A 20130-nucleotide genomic window follows, 5' to 3' on the forward strand; every position below is an offset into this window, starting at 1 on the left:
TATAAATGTTTTTGTTATGGTTACAATAATCTGTTTTATACTGGTAACAAGTTAACTTCAAACACATACATACTTCAGTCACTAAACTATACTCCTTTAAAGCTCTTTCCCCTCACTTTATTTATTGGTGTCACAAATCACATCTTTCTATATTGTGTGCCCATTAACATAGATTTATAGTTATTTTATGCTTTTTCTCCTAATTCTATATAAGAATTAAAAGGGAAGTTATGCATCAAAATTTCAGTAATATAGGTTTCTACATTTGTCCATATATTTACCTTAACCAAAACCTTTATATTATCATACAGCTTCATGATGCCATCTAATATCCTTTCATTTCAACTTGAAAGACTTCCTTTAGTATTTCTGGCAGAGCAGGTCTAGTGGTATGAACTCCATCAGCTTTTGTTTATCTGTGAAAGTCTTAATTTCCCCTTCAGTTTTGAAGGACAGTTTTGCCAAATATCATATGCTTGGTTGACAGTTCTTTTCTTTTGCAACTCTGAAAGTATCATCCCACTGTCTTAGGGCCTGCAAGGTTTCTGAGAAATTCATTTATAATCTTATAGAGCCTCCCTTGCACATAACAAATTGTATTTCTCTTGCCTCTTTTAAGATTTTCTCTTTTTCCTTGACTTCTGACAGTTTGACTACATTGTGTTTTGGTGTTGGTCTCTTTGGGTTTTTCCTAGTTGGAGTTTATAAAGCTTATTGAATTTGTATATCCATTTATTTTTTAAATTTGGTAAGTTTTGTCATTTCTTCAAATAAACTCTGCTCCCTTTTTTCTCTCTTCTCTTCTGGGACTTTCATAATCCATATCTTGGTCCACTTGATAGGGTCCCATAAATTCTTCATGCTCTCTACACTTTTCTTAATTCTTTTTTCTTTTTGCTCCTCAGATACAATGATTTCACATGACCTGTCTCCCAGTTTGCTGACTTTTTTTTTCTGCCTGATCAAGTCTGATGGTGAACCCCTTTAGTGAATTTTTCAATTCAGTTATTATATTGCTCAGCACCAGAGTTGTTTTTTTTATAGTTTCTATATCTTTGTTGATATTCTAATTTTGTTCATGCTTCATTTTCCTGATTTCATTTAGTTTATATTTCTTTCAGCTCATTGAGAATTTTTAAGACAGTTGTTAAAATTCCTTGTGAGGTAATTCACAGACCTGTGGTTTTTTAGGGTTGGTTTCTGGAACTTTATTTTATTCCCATGATTGGGACATGTTTCCATGTTTCTTTGTATGCTTTGTCATATTTTGTTGAGATTTGGGAATTTGAAAACATAGCTGTCTCTCTCCGTCTTTTCAGATACAGGGGAACACCTTGACTAATAAGCCTCACATGGAGGTTCTGATACTTCTCAAACCTTCTCTGGGGATGTATCTTCTCTGGGCTTGTGTGTACTCTTTTATTCTAGTATATATGACTTTTTTTTAACTCTCCTAATTTCCCTAAGAGGCTCTCTCCTGTTTCTTCTCAGGAGCTTTTTGTTTTGGTTTCTAATGTATTCCTCCACCTGTAATCTCTTGCTCCTCCATCATTTGCAGAACTTCATAACCCCTGCAGCTCTAATGTGTGACGGCACTTGCCTTTGTTTTCAGCAGCCTCCCACCTGGTATCTAACTATGGAACTGTCCCCATCAGCTTTCCAGATCAGGCAAGACAGCAACCAATGACTCAGGCAGTGCCTAGACATGACAAAGTTGGATGCAAGTTTCACTCTTTTCATCCCAATGGAGGATCTGGAAATTGCGAGACTTCCTTGTGACTGTGGCACACTGTGGCACACTGTGCCAGGGAGATGGTGGAGCTAACTAAGCTGGGCAAAATGCCATGACCCTTCCTACCCTCTTTGGTACAGTTTTTCTTGGTCAGTAATGCACTTGGATGATGCAGTTTCTTAACTGGTTTCTAGAGTTCTCATAATGGTATTTTGATCTGTATATTGTTATTAACTTAGTGTATCCATGGGGTAATGAGGGTCTGGAACTTCCTAGTCCTCCATCTTCCTGATATTTTATCCTATAATTAAGTTTTAACTTAAGTATGAAAGTCCTACGTAGGAAATATAGAGAATGATAGAAAGCACATGTGATGCCTAGCATTATTAATGAAATAATGAGACAGTTTTAATATATACCCATTAAAACTCTTCTCTTTTTATATTAGATCTAGCATTATGGTAATCTACTTATAAGTCTATAAAAGAATTTATGCTGTACATTTGTTATAAATTTGGGGTTCACAATAGATCTGTTTTTCTATTTATTTGATTATATGCTTCTCTTTATGTAGCTCAGTTTGAAGTACCAGATGGAAATCTTCTCTATGAGGATCAAGACTCAATATCAAAAACACAAATGCAAGTAAATACACAAAGAACATTCAAAGGTAAAATATACCTTAATAAGTATAATAATTACAGATGACTTTAAATTATTTTAATTAAACTCAGTAGAAAATATTTTTCTTTGGTTCATGACTATGCATCTGAGATTATATTTTATGCAATATTTATAGTTTCTTTGATGTTAGTTGTAAATACCCTAAGAAAATTAGAGAGCAAAAGTCAAAGATCAGCTCGGTGCTTTGTGACCGCCTGGAGGGGTGGGATAGGAAGGGTGGGAGGGAGGGAGACGCAAGAGGGAAGGGATGTGGGAACAGATGTATATGTATGACTGATTCACTTTGTTATAAAGCAGAAACTAATTTTAAAAAAAGTCAAAGTATTCATAACTTTCATTGGTATTTCTGGTTGTAATATTATTTCACAGCCATAGGTCATATACTCAGACACCAAGGCTCAATCATAGGCCAATAATTTTCTCACAAAGGATGCATACCTTTCAGCAGACTGGAAGATTATAGGTCCAAAACTCCAAAGGGTGTCTGTCTGTGACCTATGGTAGTAGCCTTCTACCACAGACTGTACTTGGTGAACAGAGATGTTGCTGAGAGCTGTAACTCAAACAGCAAATGAGGATCAGAGGGCCCCAAAGGAAGGATAGCCTGAGAGGCCTGGTGGAGGGCCTCAAGTGCGTCCTCTTGGTTGTGGCCCCACTGAAAAGAGTGGCCTTTGAAGTAATCTAATAGTAATGGATGTAATGGATGCCATGAAGAACCACACATGGGGACTATGAGAGTGCAAGTATCCAAATAGTCCCACCAATAGCTGAGCCTCATTTTCAGTTGTTCAAGTAGAGTGTGTCAAAGCTTGGCAGTCTTCTCCTTTGGAATGAGATGTTGTGCCCCCCACAGATTTTGCCCAGGGATTTCAGTTAGGTACTGGGTAACTATGTCTTATCTGTAATAATGGTCCAGCCATGTTGCTACATATTGGTCTGTAGGATGTCTAGTCCTTGTTAAGTGGTGCCCTTGTATGGGCCTATTTGGATGATGTCATCAATAGACTGGAAGGCTAGTGCTCCCTCTGGGTGTAGGACATTTCTAGGTCATGACTGTTCAGTGAAAGATAGTTGTGGAATTTATGTAGCTTTATGGAAGGACATTAGTGAGGCATTGCAATATATTCCCCATATGATGAACTGATCCTAATCATCCATGTGGACAGAGACACTGCATAGGGTATTTGCACTGTCTATTACAGAATACCAAATTCTCTCACTATGGACAGTAGCTTCCATGACAGTCACAATATCAGATACAACTAGTGCCTGGGGACTACATCACTGAGCTGCCAATTATCACTGGAGTCTCTACACACACAAGGACATATGCCCAGGTCCACTGAGCTACTGAATGAAGAAACAGTCTCAGGGAGAATTTCTGCTTCATTAAGCTCATCAGTAAGGACAGTTATTTACTTTTCTTCTTCACTCATTTGTTTTTGAGGAACAAAGTACTAGATTCTGGTAGTTGAGTAGTTTCACAGTCTTCCACTTGTCTTGCTAAAGTGGTAATTTCTATCAGGGTTTAGGGGTGAATGCAAGTAGGGGTTCATGTAAACAATACTTCTATACCAATAATGCATTCAACAGTGGGGGCCATAACAATGGAGTTTTGAGGTGGCCTGAGTGGGTACACTGTTGTGGGGTCTGGGTAAGTTTCCCATTGGTGGTGGCCGTGGAGTACCACCTCAGCATTATGTGTCCTCCTCATCCTGGTGTCAGGGGTTGTGGTGATCACAGTCACTTATGCACCCATGTCCCACAGGCTTGGGAATGTAATTCTGCACATCTCTATTGAACTCTAACTTTATCATAAGTCCTCACATTCCCACTGGATATATGGGGCCCGGCCTAACCCATAGTCTTGTTTATCTTGAAAGCCGTAAAGTCTTGGTAAAAGTTGGCAGAGTATTTTGATTCATGGCAAGGATCACTGGGAAAAGCAGAAACCTAGCACCTGTGTTAGTCATAGGCCACAGTAGTGGCCTGTTGGGCCTCCCTTATCCCACTACCTGCCCTTCGGGTCCTTGGTAAATATCCCATCAATCTACTCCTTTGAGACCCTGTTTTGGGGGTAACACACCCTTTGATCTCTTTAAGGCCTTTGCCCAGATGGTCCGGGGTGGTTACTAGACTACCATTTTTACATCATTCTCTCTTCTGGTAAGTCATTGCTATCTTGGCATTATTCACTATTAATTGTCCAGAAATTTGTCAGTTAAGGTCCAGATTGTGTCGTAGACCAATTTCCCTGACTTTATTAGGATGTTTATCGAGCTTGATGTCCAGCAATAGTGGCACAAATGAACGTAGGAACCTGAATCTGGTAAAAAAAAAAAAAAAAAATCTCATCATCTGCTGTCCTCATTCCCTCATTGTATATCTTAGGCACCACCAGGGTGGCTCATGGAGTCACTATTGCCTTTTCAAGTATAGTTAAAACGTGTTTTACAAAGGCAAGGATGAGCCATCTGTGGGATCCAAAACAGTACCCAGCTGAGGAAGGAGAGAGTCTTGGATGTCTGTATTTTTTCATACTCCTTTATTCCACCTCCTTGTGCAATGTGGCCATTGTCAAGGCTCTCCAAAAAATGTCTCTGTATTAGCAACCCGGCAAGGTTACATGATTACTTCTTTAACAAGATACTCCTTTAAATGTGAAGATGAACGACCCACGTCTATAAGGTCTCTTCAGGTCACTGGGTAAAGTGATCCTCAGCACTCTACATTCCTTTTCATTAAATCATGAATCGCAGTAACCACTATGGCAAAGGCTGAACATAAGTTTCAGGAGCATTAGATCTAACAGTAGTCATTGAGTGCAACTCAGCATGCAGGGTCACCAACAACTTTTGATCCCATTATTGATGAAACGGTAAGTAGCCAAGGAATTGCTTCCCAAGTTTTGTCAGAATCCCTCTGTTTGATGTTTAATTTGACCCACCCACTGGGCATCTTGGCCAGCAAAACAGGACTATTAAAATAGGAGGATCATGTAAACAATAAAATAACACTCTGCTAAAGCATGTCGCACAATCTGTCAGCAGTTCCTGAGACACATTGGCCTGAATGGTCATGTGCCCTGTGGGAACCTCAGACTCTAACAAATGACTCAGTAGTGCCCCCTTAGAGAGCCCTGAGGACTCACTAGTGCTCCTTCCAGAAAGGAATTGTGCTTCACTGACACATTGCTCACTGTGCTAACTTGTCAGGGAGAGAGCTGCCAGTTTTTGAGTTGGTCAAGTAAGACAGCAAGTAACTTGAAAGTAAATTTAAGCATTTATTCACTTACTGTAATAGTATGAGTCTAAACAGGAAAGGTTCCCAGCCACACCAATATTCCATTTTCCCCCACAGAACATCATTGGATGAAGGTCAGATACATCAGTGCTGACGGGGCTGGGGTGGGGGAAGATCATCTCACAACCAAAGGAGCTCCAAACAAAAGGTTCTTACTGTTCTATAGATCTGAGAGGAGGTAGAAGTGGGAGGTCTAGGAGGAGTGCAAAAGTACTGAAAACAGAGTCAGAGATAATAAAAATGTCTACAAGGTCCAATGAAAAGGTGGTCTATGTACAGGGTCTCAGCTGAGTCCTCCCCACATAAGAATGCTTCAGAATTGAGGCACTCAGACTAAGAATGCAGATATGGCCTTAGTCCATGACTGCACTACTTCCAATGTCTGCAGTGCACTGGCTATGTCTCAAAGTCTAGTGTGGAGTATGAAGATTTCCCCCATGACAGCTGCCAGATCAAGCCTTTGTAATTGTCTAAGGTTGGGCCTGACAGCTCACGCAGAAGATTTTGGCATGTTGTCAGTGCCTCAGTGTAAACACATACGCATGTCCACATACAGGTACACATGATATACATATATGAATATACATATCCATATAGTCATCTTCATGTATGCTTACATACATAAGCATGTGCACATATATGTGTATATGCATATTCACAGACATATTTAGAAATCATGGTTTCTCAAAGACACTTTCAATTTCATTCTCTCCCCTCAGGACTTGTTCTTATCTTTCTCTGTTTCCGGTGTGTATGTCCTTCCTTCCACAGTGTGAATCTGACTCTGATCAACATCAGTACATTTACTCATTTGCTCTATCTTAAAATGCTTCTAAAATTATTTCAGAATGTAGAACCCTAGAAAAACAAACCTACTAAAAGGTTTCTGTGATTTGCAAACATAGAGAACAGATTTGTGGTTGCCAAGGGAGTGGAGGGTGGGGGTGGGATGGATTGGGAGTTTGGGATTAGCAGATGCAAACTATTATATATAGGATGGATAAACAACAAGGTCCTACTGTATAGCACAGGGAACTATATTCAATATCCTGTAATAAACCATAATGGAAAAGAATATGAAATATATATATATATATATATATAACTGAGTCAATTTGCTGTACAGCAGAAATTAACACAACATTGTAAATCAACTGTACTTCAATAAAACAAATTAAAAAAATTAATTCTCCAATAAACATCTTAACTTATGGTTGAAAAAGAGGAAAAAGGTTTTGTGATTTGTTTACAGTTCATCCCTCTGCTCTTTTGCCCAGGAGTGAGGGTGTACGTCACATACTATATTGATGATTTACTTGCATTAGTGCTTTCTTATTTCCTTCAGTAGATTCAGTTCTTTAAATTTAGTTTCAGTTTTAGTTCCTTTTCTTATCCTTTGTAATTTAATTTTTCTGTTGATACATAATTGACATATAACATTAGTTTCAGACGTACAACATACTGACTCGAGATATGTATATATATTACAAAAAATATCACAACAATAAGTTTAGTTATCATCTATCACCACGTATAGTTAAAATTTTTTTCTTGTGATGAGAATTTTTAAGATCTACTCTCTTAGGAACTTTCAAATATGCAATGCAGTATTAACTGTAGTCACCATGCTGTACATTTTATCTCCAGTACTTATTTATTTTATAACTGTGAGTTTGTACCTTTTGACCACCTTCACCCATTCACCCACCCTCTACCCCCTGCTTTTGGCAACCACCAATTTGTTCTATGAGTTTTGATATTGGTTTTGTTTTTGTTTTAATTCCACATATAATTGAGATCATACAGTATTTGTCTTTCTTTCACTGACTTACTTCACTTAGTATAGTACCCTCAAAATGCATCCATGTTGTCCCAAATGGCAAGATTTCCTTCTTTTTTATGGCTGAATAATATTCCTTTGTATATATGTATACTACATTTTCTTTATCCATTCATCTGTCCATGGACACTTAGGTTGTTTCCATGTTTTGGCTATTATATTATTATTATAAATAATGCTGCAGTGAACATAGGGGTTTAGATATCTTTTCAAGTTAGTGTTTTCATTTCCTTTAGAAAAATACCCAGAAGTGGAATTGCTGGATTGTAAGGTAGTTCTATTTTTAGTTTTTTGGGGAACCTCCCATAGTGTTTTCCACAGTGGCTGCACCAAATTACCTTCCCACCAACAGTGCACAAGGGCTCCCTTTTCTCCACATTCTCACCAACACTTATTTCTTGTCTTTTTGATGATAGCCATTCTAACAGGTATGGGGTGGTATTTCATTGTGGTTTCGATTTGCATTTTCCTGACGATTAATAATGTTGAGAACCTTTTCATGTACCTGTAGGCCACCTGTAATGAAACATGTCCTTTCAAATCCTCTATCCATTTCTTAATCAGATTTTTTTTCTGCTTTTGAGTTGTATGAGTTATTTCTTTATTTTGGATATTAACCCTTGGTCAGATATACGATTTGCAAATATTTTCACCCATTCTGTAGGTTGCCTTTCATTTTGTTGATGTTTTCCTTTGCTGTGCAGAAGCTTTTTAGTTTGATGCAGTCTCACTTGTTTATTTTTGCTTTTGTTGCCTTTACTTTTGGTGTCAAATCCAAAAAGTCTTCACCAAGACTGATAATGTCAGGGAGCTTACCGCCTATGTTTTCTTCTAGGAGTGTTATGGTTTCTGGTCTTACATTCAAGTCTTTAGTTGATTTTGCATTGATTTGTGTGTGTAAGATAGTGGTCCAGTTTCGTTCTTTTGCATGTAGCTGTCCAGTTTTCCCAGCATCATTTATTGAATAGACTGTCCTTTCCTCACTGTGTATTCTTGGCTGATTTGTCATAAATTAATTGACCGTATATGTGTAGGTTTATTTCTGGAATCTCTGTTCTCTTCCATTGATTTATATGTCCATTTTTATGGCAATACCATACTGTTTTGATTACAATAGCTTTGTAATACACAACTGACCCTTGAACAACACAGATTTGAACTGCATGAGTCTACTTATACACAGAGTTTTTTCAGTAAATACATGCTATGGTACTGTATAATCTGAGGTTGGTTGAATCTGTGGATGCAGAGCCATGGATATAGAGGGCCAACTGTAAAATTCTGTGTGGATTTTCGACTGTGTAGGTGGGAAGGGAGGTCAGTGCCCCTAACCCCCATGTTGTTCAAGGGTCAGCTGTAGTTTGAAATCAGGAAGTATGATGCCACCACCTTTGTACTTTTTTCTCAAGATTGTTTTGACTATAAAGGATCTTTTGTGATTCCATACAAACTTTAGGATTTTTTTGTTCTATTTCTGTGAAAAATGCCATTGGAAATTTAATAAGGATTGCATTTAATCCATAGCTTGCTTTGGGTGGTGTAGACATTTTAAAAATATTAATTCTTCCAGTTCATGAGCGTGGAATATCTTTGTATTATTTTTGTCTTCTTTAATTTCTGTCATCAATATTTTATAGTTTCAGTGTATGAATACTTCATCTCCTTTGTCAAATTTACTTTTTTTCTTTTTGATGTCATTGTAAATGGGATTATTTTCTTAATTTCTCTTTCTCATAGTTTGTTGTTAGTGTATAAAATGCAATTGATTTTTGAATTTTTTATATTGATTTTGTATGTTGCACCTTTACTGAATTCATTTATTAGTTCTAACAGCTTTTTGGTGGAGTCTTCAGGATTTTCTACATATAGCCTTTATTGGGTTGAGGTAAATTCCTTTTATCCCTAATTTATGGGAGTTTTTATCATGAAAAAGTATTGAATATTTTCAGATTTTTTTTCTGCACCTGTTGAGATGATCATGTAATATTTATCCCTTGCTCTGTAATGTGGTGTATGTGTCACATTGATTTGATAATGGACCATCCTTGCCTGAGTAGAGTAAATACCATTTGGTCATGGTGTATGATCTTTTTAATGTGCCGTTGAATTGTTTGCTAGTAGTTTGTTGAGAATTTTTGCATCTGAGTTCATCAGGGATATTGGCTTGTCATTTTCTTGTGGTGTCTTTGTTTGACTTTGGTATCTAGGTAATGCTGGCCTCATAAAATGAATTTGGAAGTTTCTGTTGGTGAATGTTTGTGTCCCCCCCATAATTCATGTGTTAAAATCCTAATGTCCAATGTAATTGTATTAGGAGTGGGGAGGTGCTTAGGTCATGAGGATGGAGCCCTCATGAATGGGATTAGCCCATTCATGAATGGGCTAAAATTTTAGAAAAATTTTCTGTTTTCTGTTTCATTTATTCCTGCTCTAACCTTTATTACTTCCTTCCTTCTCATAACTTTGAGTTTAGTTTATTTTTCTCTTTCTAGTTCCTTGAGGTGTAAAGTTAGGTTTTTTTATTTGAAGTCTTTTTTCTAGCTGCCCACAGACAATCCAGCTATGTTGATTGCTTCAGTGTTCTAATTAAGGTGAGATAGAAGTGGGCCTCTCAGGCAGCACCCTGAAAGGCTTTGAGAGCCTTATACTCACTTCCCTCTCTCTTTCTCCCATGGGAAAAATTGTGGGTGAGGGAATCTCTCTCTGTGTTGAGCTGTGCTGACTTGGTGGAGGGGTGACATAGGTAAAGCAAAACTGTTCTTCTTACCCTTTTAATGCAGCTATCTAGGATGTTATGTTCCACCAGCATGCTGGAACTTCTTGAGTGGACTCTGAAGCTCTCATAAATGTATTTCATCCATGAATTGTTAAATCAGTGTTTCCGTGGGCTACGGGACTGCGATCTCTTAGCCTGCCATTTTGCTGATGTCACTGCCTGAATTATTTTAAATTAAAGTGATCAGAAGATATTTTTCTTTGGTTCATGAATCAGTATTTAAGCATATATTTTATAGCAGTTTTACACTTAGTCTAAAAGTGTGAATACCCCAAGATAGCTAGAGAATAAAAGCCAAACTATTCATAACTTTTGGTTGGTATTTCTAGTCATAAGACTATTTCATGGCCATGGGTCCTATACTAAATATACACCAAGGCCTTGTAACAGGCCAATAGTAGTCGCTTAAAGGGTTTGTACCTTTCATCTGACTCCAGGTGACTATGATACCAAAAGCCTAATGGGCGCCTCTGGCCTCTGGCAGTGTACTTCTGCCATAGGCTCTAATCAGCAAACTGAGAGGTTGCTGAGATCTGTAACCCAAACACAAATGTGTATCAGAGGGGCCAAGGGGATGGACAGAGTCAGAAACCTGTTGGAGGGCCTCTAGGACATCCTGTTGCTATGTCGTACTCAAAGGTAGAGACCAAAAATGGTATCCTAATAGACAAATGCCATCAAGATGACCACATGGTGAATGTCAAAGTACTAGGAGCTGAAAAGTTCCACCAATCTTTGGGCCTCCTTTGTGTTTGTGGGGGCTTAGAGGAACTAAAGCTTGGCAGTTGTCTCCTATGGAATGAGACATACTGCCTCTTCTCAGTTTACTCCCAGAGATTTCACTTGGGTACCAGGTCCTGGTACTTTTTCTGTATTAATGGCCCAGACTTAACTGTCACATGTAAGTCCACATGCTTTCTGTGTTTGTTGGGTAATTCCCTTGCCTAGGCCTAGTGGAGGTTATTGTTAATATAGGGGGAGGCTAGGGCTCCATGTGGGAGTGGGACTTTTTCCAGGTCATGGCCTTATGGAAGGACATTAAAAGTGCGTTGCAACCCATTACACGTATGGCAGACTGATCCTGATCATCCCTGTGGACAGGGATGCTTAAAAGAGACATTTGTAATGTCAGTTGCTTTGTACTTGCCTCAGCTTGGGCCACAGCCTCTATGGCTGTCATAATTTCAGGTAACACTAGTGCTCGAGCTGCGTGACTGCATTGAGCCTCTAATAATCAATTGAATCTCCATACACCTGAGGCCTAATCCACAGGCCAGATGGGGCTACTGAGTGGAGAAATAGTCTTATGAAGAATTTTTGCTTCATTAAGCTCAGTAATGAGGAAGCTGTCTCTTTTCATCCTCTAGGGAGTTGCTTTGGTAGTCAAAGGGACTAGGTACTGGTAGACTGTTAGGTTCAGACTACCTAATAGACTACCAGAGCCACTGAAATGCCCTCAGTTGTAGTGTTTATGATCATGGCTTGGGGATAAGGATGGGGTGTTAAGGATGCACACTTAGACTATATAAATATATACATATATATATATATTGTTTTCCCTCATCTTGGTACAAAAGGACCAGGGAATGAAATTCTTCCTCACCTTCCCATTGAACTGTGACCTTGGCAAATGTTCTCATGTTCCCAGTGAGGACATAAGGACCTTGGCCTAACTCATAGTCTTGTTTATTTTTAAAGTTAAGAGGTTTGGGTAAAAGTAGAGAGATACACTCTGATTTCAGGTCAAGATTCACTGGGAGGGTTGGAAGGAATATTATTTATATTAGTCATAGGAGTTGTCAGTATGTGGACTCTGTTGTGCCCCCAGTGGCCATTATCTAGTCACAAGTATCTGATGGAGAGTCTATCAGTCTCCTCCTTGAGACCCATTGTTGGGTAACAAGACCCATAGATATCTTTGGGAAAGACCTTAACCCAATGATCCAGGAGTAAGTACCCAATTACCATTTTTACATCACTCTGACTACTAGTGAAAAGTTAGTGTCTTGCCAGTAGCTGCTTTTTCTTTGCTTGGAAATTTTTCATTTCACACATGGATTGTGCCATGAACCAAGTGACATCACCTTATAAGGAGGTTTAATTGAGACAGGTGACCAGTGAGAGTGGCAAGAATGAACTTAAATCTGAGTCTGGTAAACAATCTCATCATTTACTTTTCTTACTTCTCATTGTCAAATCAAGGAACTATCAGGTGGCTTGCAGAGCCCCATATAGGTGGCCGTAAGAGTAGACCAAAAAAGTTTTCCAGTGTCAGAGAACTCACCACGATTGGACCAAACCAGTCCAAGAACAAATAATAGCTAGTAAAGGAAGGAGAAGGTCTCAGGTGTACATGACATTTCTCCCACCTACCTCCTTCTTTATCCTCCTTGGTCAAAGTGGCCATGGAAGATGTTCTGAAAGAGGGGGTTCTGTAGTAACACACCAGGAAAGGTGCTTCTGTCCTTAAATAATTTTAACAAGATTACTTTCTTTGTGGTGGAATCAAACTATCCAAATCTCTTTGGTTTCTTTGGGTCACTGGGCAAAGCAATCCTGAGGGCTCTACCTACTTTCTCATTAAATATGAGAAACATTTGTTGCATCAAGGATGTCATCACTGCCCGGGACATGTTTAGATTTAACAGTAGTCCTCGTGTCCTATTCTGCATGCAACTTTAGGTGACCAACTACATTGTTTTCTGGTTTATCTTTCTTGTATTTCCTTTTCTAAAGGTAAGTATCTTATATTTTCTTTTCATTTCCCATTCTTTTCTTTCCTAAAAGATAGCATACTTGATACCTTCTCTTTTCATTTTTTCTACAATTAATCCATCTCCTAGCAGTCCCTCGAAGTTGGGTTATAAGTATCTTTTTATAGCTTTATGTGTAACTCTTTGTACCACATCATACACCATAATTTGTGTTACCCTAATTTATAGTATGTACCTTGTTTTTCAACCAATCTCACATGCTAGTACATTTAGGTGCTTTTGAGTATTTTGCAATTAAAAATATCATGTAATGAATAACCTTTACATATACATTTTCATTATTTGGTCTATGAGTATATATTAACCTAAGCTATAATAATCTAAAACAAGTAGGGACTAATATAAAATATATTTGATGCCAACAAATATTTATGAAACAGTGAGTCTTACACACATTAAAATTTTCCTCACTATTTTTATGTCAGGTCTAGCATTATGGTAATTTACTTATATTTTATGTTTATAAAAATGAAAGAAAATACTGCTAAACGTGTATAAATTTGATATATAGGGATTTCACAATAGACCTGTTTTTCAGTTTAATGCACTAAATATATCTCTTTATGTAGCTCATGATCATGTGTCAGATGAAAATCTTATGTCTAAGCATCAGGACTCAAAGTCAGAAACAGAAATGCATGCAGAGAAACAAAAATCTTCTAGAGATGAAAGTCTCATTAGTAAGTATAATAATTATAGATGACTTTAAATTATTTTAAATTGTACTCATCAGAAGATCCTTTTTCTTTGGTTCGTGAATATGTATTTGGGCATTTTTTTTTGAACTAGTTAAAAGAATCATTGTATTTATTTTTTACACAGCACAAATGCAAGTGACACAGTAAGTCCATAATTCCTCACAAAACTTATTAACTTATCAACTGAGAATCTATGTTCTTAAAATCTGCATCATTCATAGCTATACACTCTATGGAATCCATTCCATAGTAGCAGAGGAGAACCTTAACTCAAAGCACCAAGTTTCCAGGCATTACTGCAAATATCTTGTGTTCATTCTCTGATACATGCAGTCAAACTGCCTATGAAGCAAATACCAATTCACCTTAAGTGCCAATGGATAAGGGAAAACAATTGGGAAACCAACATTATTCTTACATCTAAAACTGATTCTACCTGTTTACCTTGTTATATTTCTTTCCATGAACACTTTAACTTTTTTTTTTTTTTTTTTTTTTTGCGTTACGCGGGCCTCTCACTGTTGTGGCCTCTCCCGTTGCGGAGCACAGGCTCTGAATGCGCAGGCTCAGTGGCCATGGCTCACGGGCCCAGCTGCTCCACGGCATGTGGGATCTTCCTGAACCGGGGCACGAACCCGCATCCCCTGCATCGGCAGGCGGACTCTCAACCACTGCGCCACCAGGGAAGCCCCATTTTAACCTTTAATGTAGCTATAATTAATATGAATATAAATTGAAACTTAAACATAATCTCTTTCAGATTCATCTAACAATTTAGGACGTTCATATCTGTTTCATAAGTCCTGAGGAAAACAAAACGTGACCTCTAATCTAGAATATTCTTGCAATCTTTATTAAAAGTTAAATTAGAATTTTATAGCAAAGTAATACGGTCTGTTTGTCCAAATTATGGATTTAAAAATTCCTTAATTTATTTAGATTAAGATACAAAGCTGATTTCCAGTATATTTTATAGGAGTGTGTTTTCATTTTTTGAACAAGCAGGGTTCAGTGGACATTTTTAGGATCTTGCTCGCATCAGCCCTGTGTATACCCAGAGATTACTGGATCCACTAAATGGACAATGAAAATTGGTCGAGGCTGTTGATGAAAGCTTCAACAGGAATCTGATACACAGACACAGACTTTATTGTTATAGTCAGTGGAACTGAAGTCTTCCTTAAAACTGTGCTTCTGATAGGCTGAAGATAGAGTAATGGACTGTTAGTTCTTTAAGCCAAAAATGCATGGATCTGTTCTACAAAGGCTTCATTCTCTGCCTGTGGTCAGTAACTTGAGGGTCTTCTGTAGATTCTGCACTGCATTGCTGACATCTTCATGCTGCAAAGCTCTGCCAGCGTTATTTGCAGTATTTCTGAGGTCTAGCAAAGTCCTCTGATGTTAGTTGGGTATCTCCCTGGGAAACTGTACTGAAAAGTGCAGGATCAATGGCCGGAATAGTCTGTGGAGTAGGCTGGATAGTGTTACTTGTTACACCTGTGCTGTGAGGAACTTCTTCGGGGGTATTAGCAGGAATGCGGGCACCGGGAGGAATTTGTATTCCAGTAAAGCTGCTTGATGGCATGTTGCTTGGGTCATACGTTGAAGATGACGGCTGAGGGGCTGAGTGGGCAGAGAGGTTGCTCCAGCATTTTCATTTTCTTCAACATCATTATCTTCTTCAATCCCACCAGGCCCTGCTTGAGGAGTCTCTCCATTCTTTAAAAAATTATGAATATATGTTGCCTTCCACCTTGCATACTTTCTGTGTTTCACGTTTTCATCAGTGAGTTCTCCAACCGCTATTTTGACATCTATTAAAAGACTTTCAGTTAGAAGGACTTGATCATGTTTTTGTGAAATCGCCCAGCATGATCTTCATTATCTACATACAAAAACATTTTCAAATCATAATTCTCCAAATGGGCAGAGCCAACTATTTCTTGAGTTACAGCTTCATTATCACCCAACTGTTTCATAAGAGCTTCTAACTGATCCATTCGCTTTGGTGAAAATGTACAACATTCAGGGGTTTTACTATCAACCTTCATTCCTGTTTGCATTGCATACAAACGACAGTAATAAGCCACCACCGGGGGGCCCCACTTGTCATGCTCCTGAGCCGTCCTCAGATGATGCTGTACGCTCTTAAACTGTGGGGGCAGTGGGGGCAGCGGAGCAAGCGTGGACATCTCCACTCCAGGAATCCTATTTGGGCACGTTCTTATAGAAATTTTGCACTGACGTAAAGTATGAATGCCCTAAGATAATTAGAGAACAAAAGCAAAACCGTTGATAACTGTTGGTCGGAATTTGTTGTCTTGAGACTGTTTCACAGTCGTGGGTCATGTGTTCAGTATCCCCTGAAGCCCAATAATGGACTAATAATTGTCTCTTAAAGGGTGTGTACCTTTCAGCGAGCTGTTCCTAGAGATGATGAATTAAAAACCCCAACAGATGCCTCTGACCTGTGGCAGTGTCCTTCTGCCTTAAGCTCCAGTTGGTGAATAGATAGTTGCTGAGATCTGTAACTCAAATGGCAAAATGGATCAGAGGGGCCAAAAGGAAGGGTAGCCTAGGTGGCTTGTTGGAGGGCTTGCAGGTCATCCTCCTTGTTGTGGCCCCACTGAAAGGAAATGACCTTTCTTGTAACCCTTTAGATGGATGGCATTAAGAATGCAAGTAGATGAAGAGTTCCATCAGTCCCTGGGCCTCCTTTTTAATTGCTGGGGCAGAGAGGATCAAAGCCAGTCTTTTCCCATGGAATGAGACAATGAGACTCCATACCCAGGTCAAGCCCAGGAATTTCACTTGTGTACTTGTACGTTTTCTGTAAAAGTGGCCCAGCAAGTTGCCACCTGTGTGTCAGCAGGGTGTCCAGCCCTTGTTGGGCTGTTGTCCAGCTCCCTTCTCTGGACTCAATAGGATGACATTATCAGTAGAGTAGAGGGCTAGTCCCTCCTCTGGAAAATCTGCAGATTTTCTAGGCTTTGATACCTTGATGACAGATAGGAAATTCAGATAGACTTGTGGAAGGATATGAATGGTGAATTGTACCCATTCCACATAAAGATGAACTGACTGGAATCATTCCCATTCAGAGGGATACTGAAAAGGGGGTTTGTGATATCCATTGCTGAATAACAAGTTCCCACACTCTGGACAAGTTACTACGACAGTCACACTGTCAGATACCACTGATGCCAAGGCTGTCCTGTTGATTGAACAGCCAAAATCAATTGAGTATCTGTGAACTCAAGATCAGGTACACAAGTCAAGTGAATTATTGAATAGGGATATAGTCTCAAGGAGCCTTTGGCTGCATTAACTCAGTAAAGAGGGCAGTTTTTCCTTCTTCTTTCCCAGGCAGATTTTTGGGAGACAGAGGTACTAGGTGCTGGTAATCGGGTAGGTTCACAATCCTCTTGTGCTCCTCTAACATGGCCTTAAGTGCAGTAATTTCCACCAGGGCTTGGAAGAATGAGAATAGAGTTACACATAGACAATATGATGGTACTCTCCTGGAGAGCCCCATGGTGTCCACTAGCATTTCTGGAGGCACATTAGCCTGACCAGTGATGTGCCCTGTGGGACCCTTTGACTCTTGCAAATGATCCAGCAGTATGTCCTGAAAGAGTCTCACTAGCATCTCTCAAAGTGCTCCTTCCAGAAAGGAATTTTACTTTATTGACTACTTTGTTCTCTATGCCAGTCTGTCAGAGAAAGCTGGCTGTTTTGACTTGGTCAATTAAGATAGCAAGCCAAACTGAAAGTAACAATTAAGCTTTTATGTACTTCCTATAATAGTATAAGCAAGAGTCTAAACAGGAAAGGGCCCCAGCTCCACCAGTGTTTCATTTTCCCCATGGAACCAAACCAGGCAAGGGTCAGATGTATCAGTGCGGATGGGAGTAGGGGTTGGCGGAAGATTATCTCATATCTGAAGGAGCCCCAAACAAAAGGCTCTTGCCCTTTTATGACCTCAGGAACCTTGTGGAAATTGATGTAGGATGGCTAGGAGTGTAAAAGTCCTGGATACTGTGTAGTAACTGAGGAAAGTATCTTTAGGTTCCCCCAGTAAAGTGGTCTACACAGAGGCACCTGAAAAGTACAGTGTATCAACTGACCCCTCCCCCTTTCACAAGGAGGCCTCTGATGGAGGCACCTGTATAGGAATCCAGAATGCATAAGAGCATGGTATGGATGGGCCTTAGTCCTCCACTGCAACTACCTCCAGTGTCTAAAGTTCACTGGGTATGCATCAAATTTGGTGTGGGGTGAGAAGTATTCCCCCATGAGAACTTTCAGGTAGAGACCTTGTAAGTCTATGGTTGGACCTGCAAAATCAAGCAGGATTTTGGCCTGGAGTTGAACTCCTATATATACATATGTATACATATATATGCACATATACATACAGATATTCATACACACACCTACACTGAGTGTCCTTTGTGTTTGTTGTGGTAGAGACAGAAATAAGCTTGGCTCTTTGGAGTGCTTGAAAAAAGCTTGGCCTCCTTTGTATCTTGTAGGGGGGTGGAGAAGGAAAACAGTTTCCTTGGAGCTTGGAGTGACAGTGTACCCCTTTCCACTTTGCCCCCAGGGATTTCAGTTGGGTATTAGATCTTGGTACCTTGTTTACATTAATGACCCAGCTGTGCTGTCACATGTGGGTCATCATAGAATCCAGTCCATGTTGGGTAGTACTCTTATCTGGTTTCAGTGGAGGATGTCATCAGTATAGTGGAAGTTTTAGTACTCGATCTTGGAGCAGGGCTTTTTCTAGGTCATGGGCTTGTGGAAGGACATTAAAGGTATGTTGTACCCATTGCACATAAGGTAAACTGATCCTGGCCATTTGTGTGAACAGGAGTGTTAAAAAGGGCACTTGTGATATCAGTTGCTGCATACTTACTTGACTCACCTTGAGCAGTAAACTTCTGTGAATGTCACAGGACCGTGTGATGCCAGTGTCTGGAGCTGTACTAGGGCATTGAGCCAGCGGTAATCAATTGAGTCTCTAGGTACCCAAGGCCTTACACACAGACCGAAAGGGCTTATGAATGGAGAAATAACCTCATGGAGAACTTTTGTTTCATTAAGTTCAGCAATAAGGGCAATGAGTTGTTTTTGGATGGTAAAGGTGCTAGGCACTGGTTTTCCACATGCCCCCCCCTAAAATGGCCCTAAAATGCAGTAGTTCCCATCAGGGCTTAGGGGTGAGATGCACATAGAAAATACATCTAAACCAATAATACATTCAGTAATGGAAGCCATAACAATGGAGATTTTTAGTGGCATGTAGGGACATGCCTATAGTTGGATTTGGATAAAGATCCCATTTGGTGAGCTCAGACCAAAAACCAGTGAGCATTATCTGTTTTCTCCTCATCGTAGTGTCCGTGGTTATAGAGATCTTAGTCATATGTGCATCAGTGTCCAAAAGGCCCAGATATGCAGTTCTCACCTATCTCTACATTGAACCTTAGTACATATCCTCATATCACAACTGGGGAGATAAGAATCTTAGCCTAACCTTAATTCTTGTTTATATAGAACACTGAGAGGTTGGGTAAAAGTAATGGCAGGGGGGTTGTGTCTCGGGTTCATCTCAAGATTCACTGGGAAATGCAGAGGGAAGAGCACTTGTGTTAGTCATAGATGTCATCATCATTTGGACTCTAGAGTGTCTGTGTTGGGTCACCTATGGACCACTACCTGGCCGTGAATTCCTTGGTGGTGAGTCCATCAGTGTTCTCTGTGAGTTCCCGTTGTTGAGTAACTAGATGCAGAGATTTCCTTGGGAAACCACTTAAACAGGTCATCCATAAATGGGTTCCTGATTACCATTTTTAGGTCACTTTCTTCACTGGCCACATGATATCTATCTGTTGCTGGTTCTTCCTTTCCCTGAAATTTGTCAGTGAAGATCTGGATTGTCTTGTAAACCAATTGACATCACCTTATAAGGAGGTTTAATTGAACTAGGAAAACAGCAAAGGTGGCACAAATGACACTGGAAATCTGAGTCTGGTTACCAGTCTCATCGTCTACTGTTCTTGCTGCTCGTTGTTGAACCAAAGGACCATCAGAGTGGCTTATCAGGCACCTTCCAGATGGTTATACGGGTGGTTAAAACACCTTTTTTCAGTGTCAGGAAACTCATCATAAGTGGGCCAAACCTGAGAAAGGAGCTGGGGAAGGAGAGGGAATCAAGTGTTCACCTCATTGCCCTCCCCCCTTCCTTGGGCAGAGTGGCCGCTGTCACAGCACTCTGAAAGAGGGAGTCTGTTGTGAAACATCTCTTCACCAAGTTTCAC

The 20130-nt window shown here is 39.5% G+C and overlaps 1 protein-coding gene and 1 pseudogene across 2 annotated transcripts in view; one reads left to right on the forward strand and one right to left on the reverse strand.

The window, feature by feature from the left end:
- CCDC7 (coiled-coil domain containing 7) overlaps positions 1–20130 on the forward strand; it is a gene marked incomplete at both ends in the record, with an annotated part of 108913 nt that overhangs the window by 52657 nt on the left and 36126 nt on the right. The window contains 2 exon segments of the mRNA XM_079699051.1: positions 2307–2402; positions 13679–13789. Coding sequence (XP_079555177.1) covers positions 2307–2402; positions 13679–13789 — 207 coding nt within the window.
- On the reverse strand, positions 15077–15999 carry LOC307049895 (vacuolar protein sorting-associated protein VTA1 homolog; annotated as a pseudogene). The gene has a single exon. The product of its transcript is annotated as a vacuolar protein sorting-associated protein VTA1 homolog (transcript).

The sequence above is a fragment of the Hyperoodon ampullatus genome (genome assembly GCF_949752795.1).
Source record: "Hyperoodon ampullatus genome assembly, chromosome: 3".
Lineage (NCBI taxonomy): Eukaryota > Metazoa > Chordata > Mammalia > Artiodactyla > Ziphiidae > Hyperoodon > Hyperoodon ampullatus.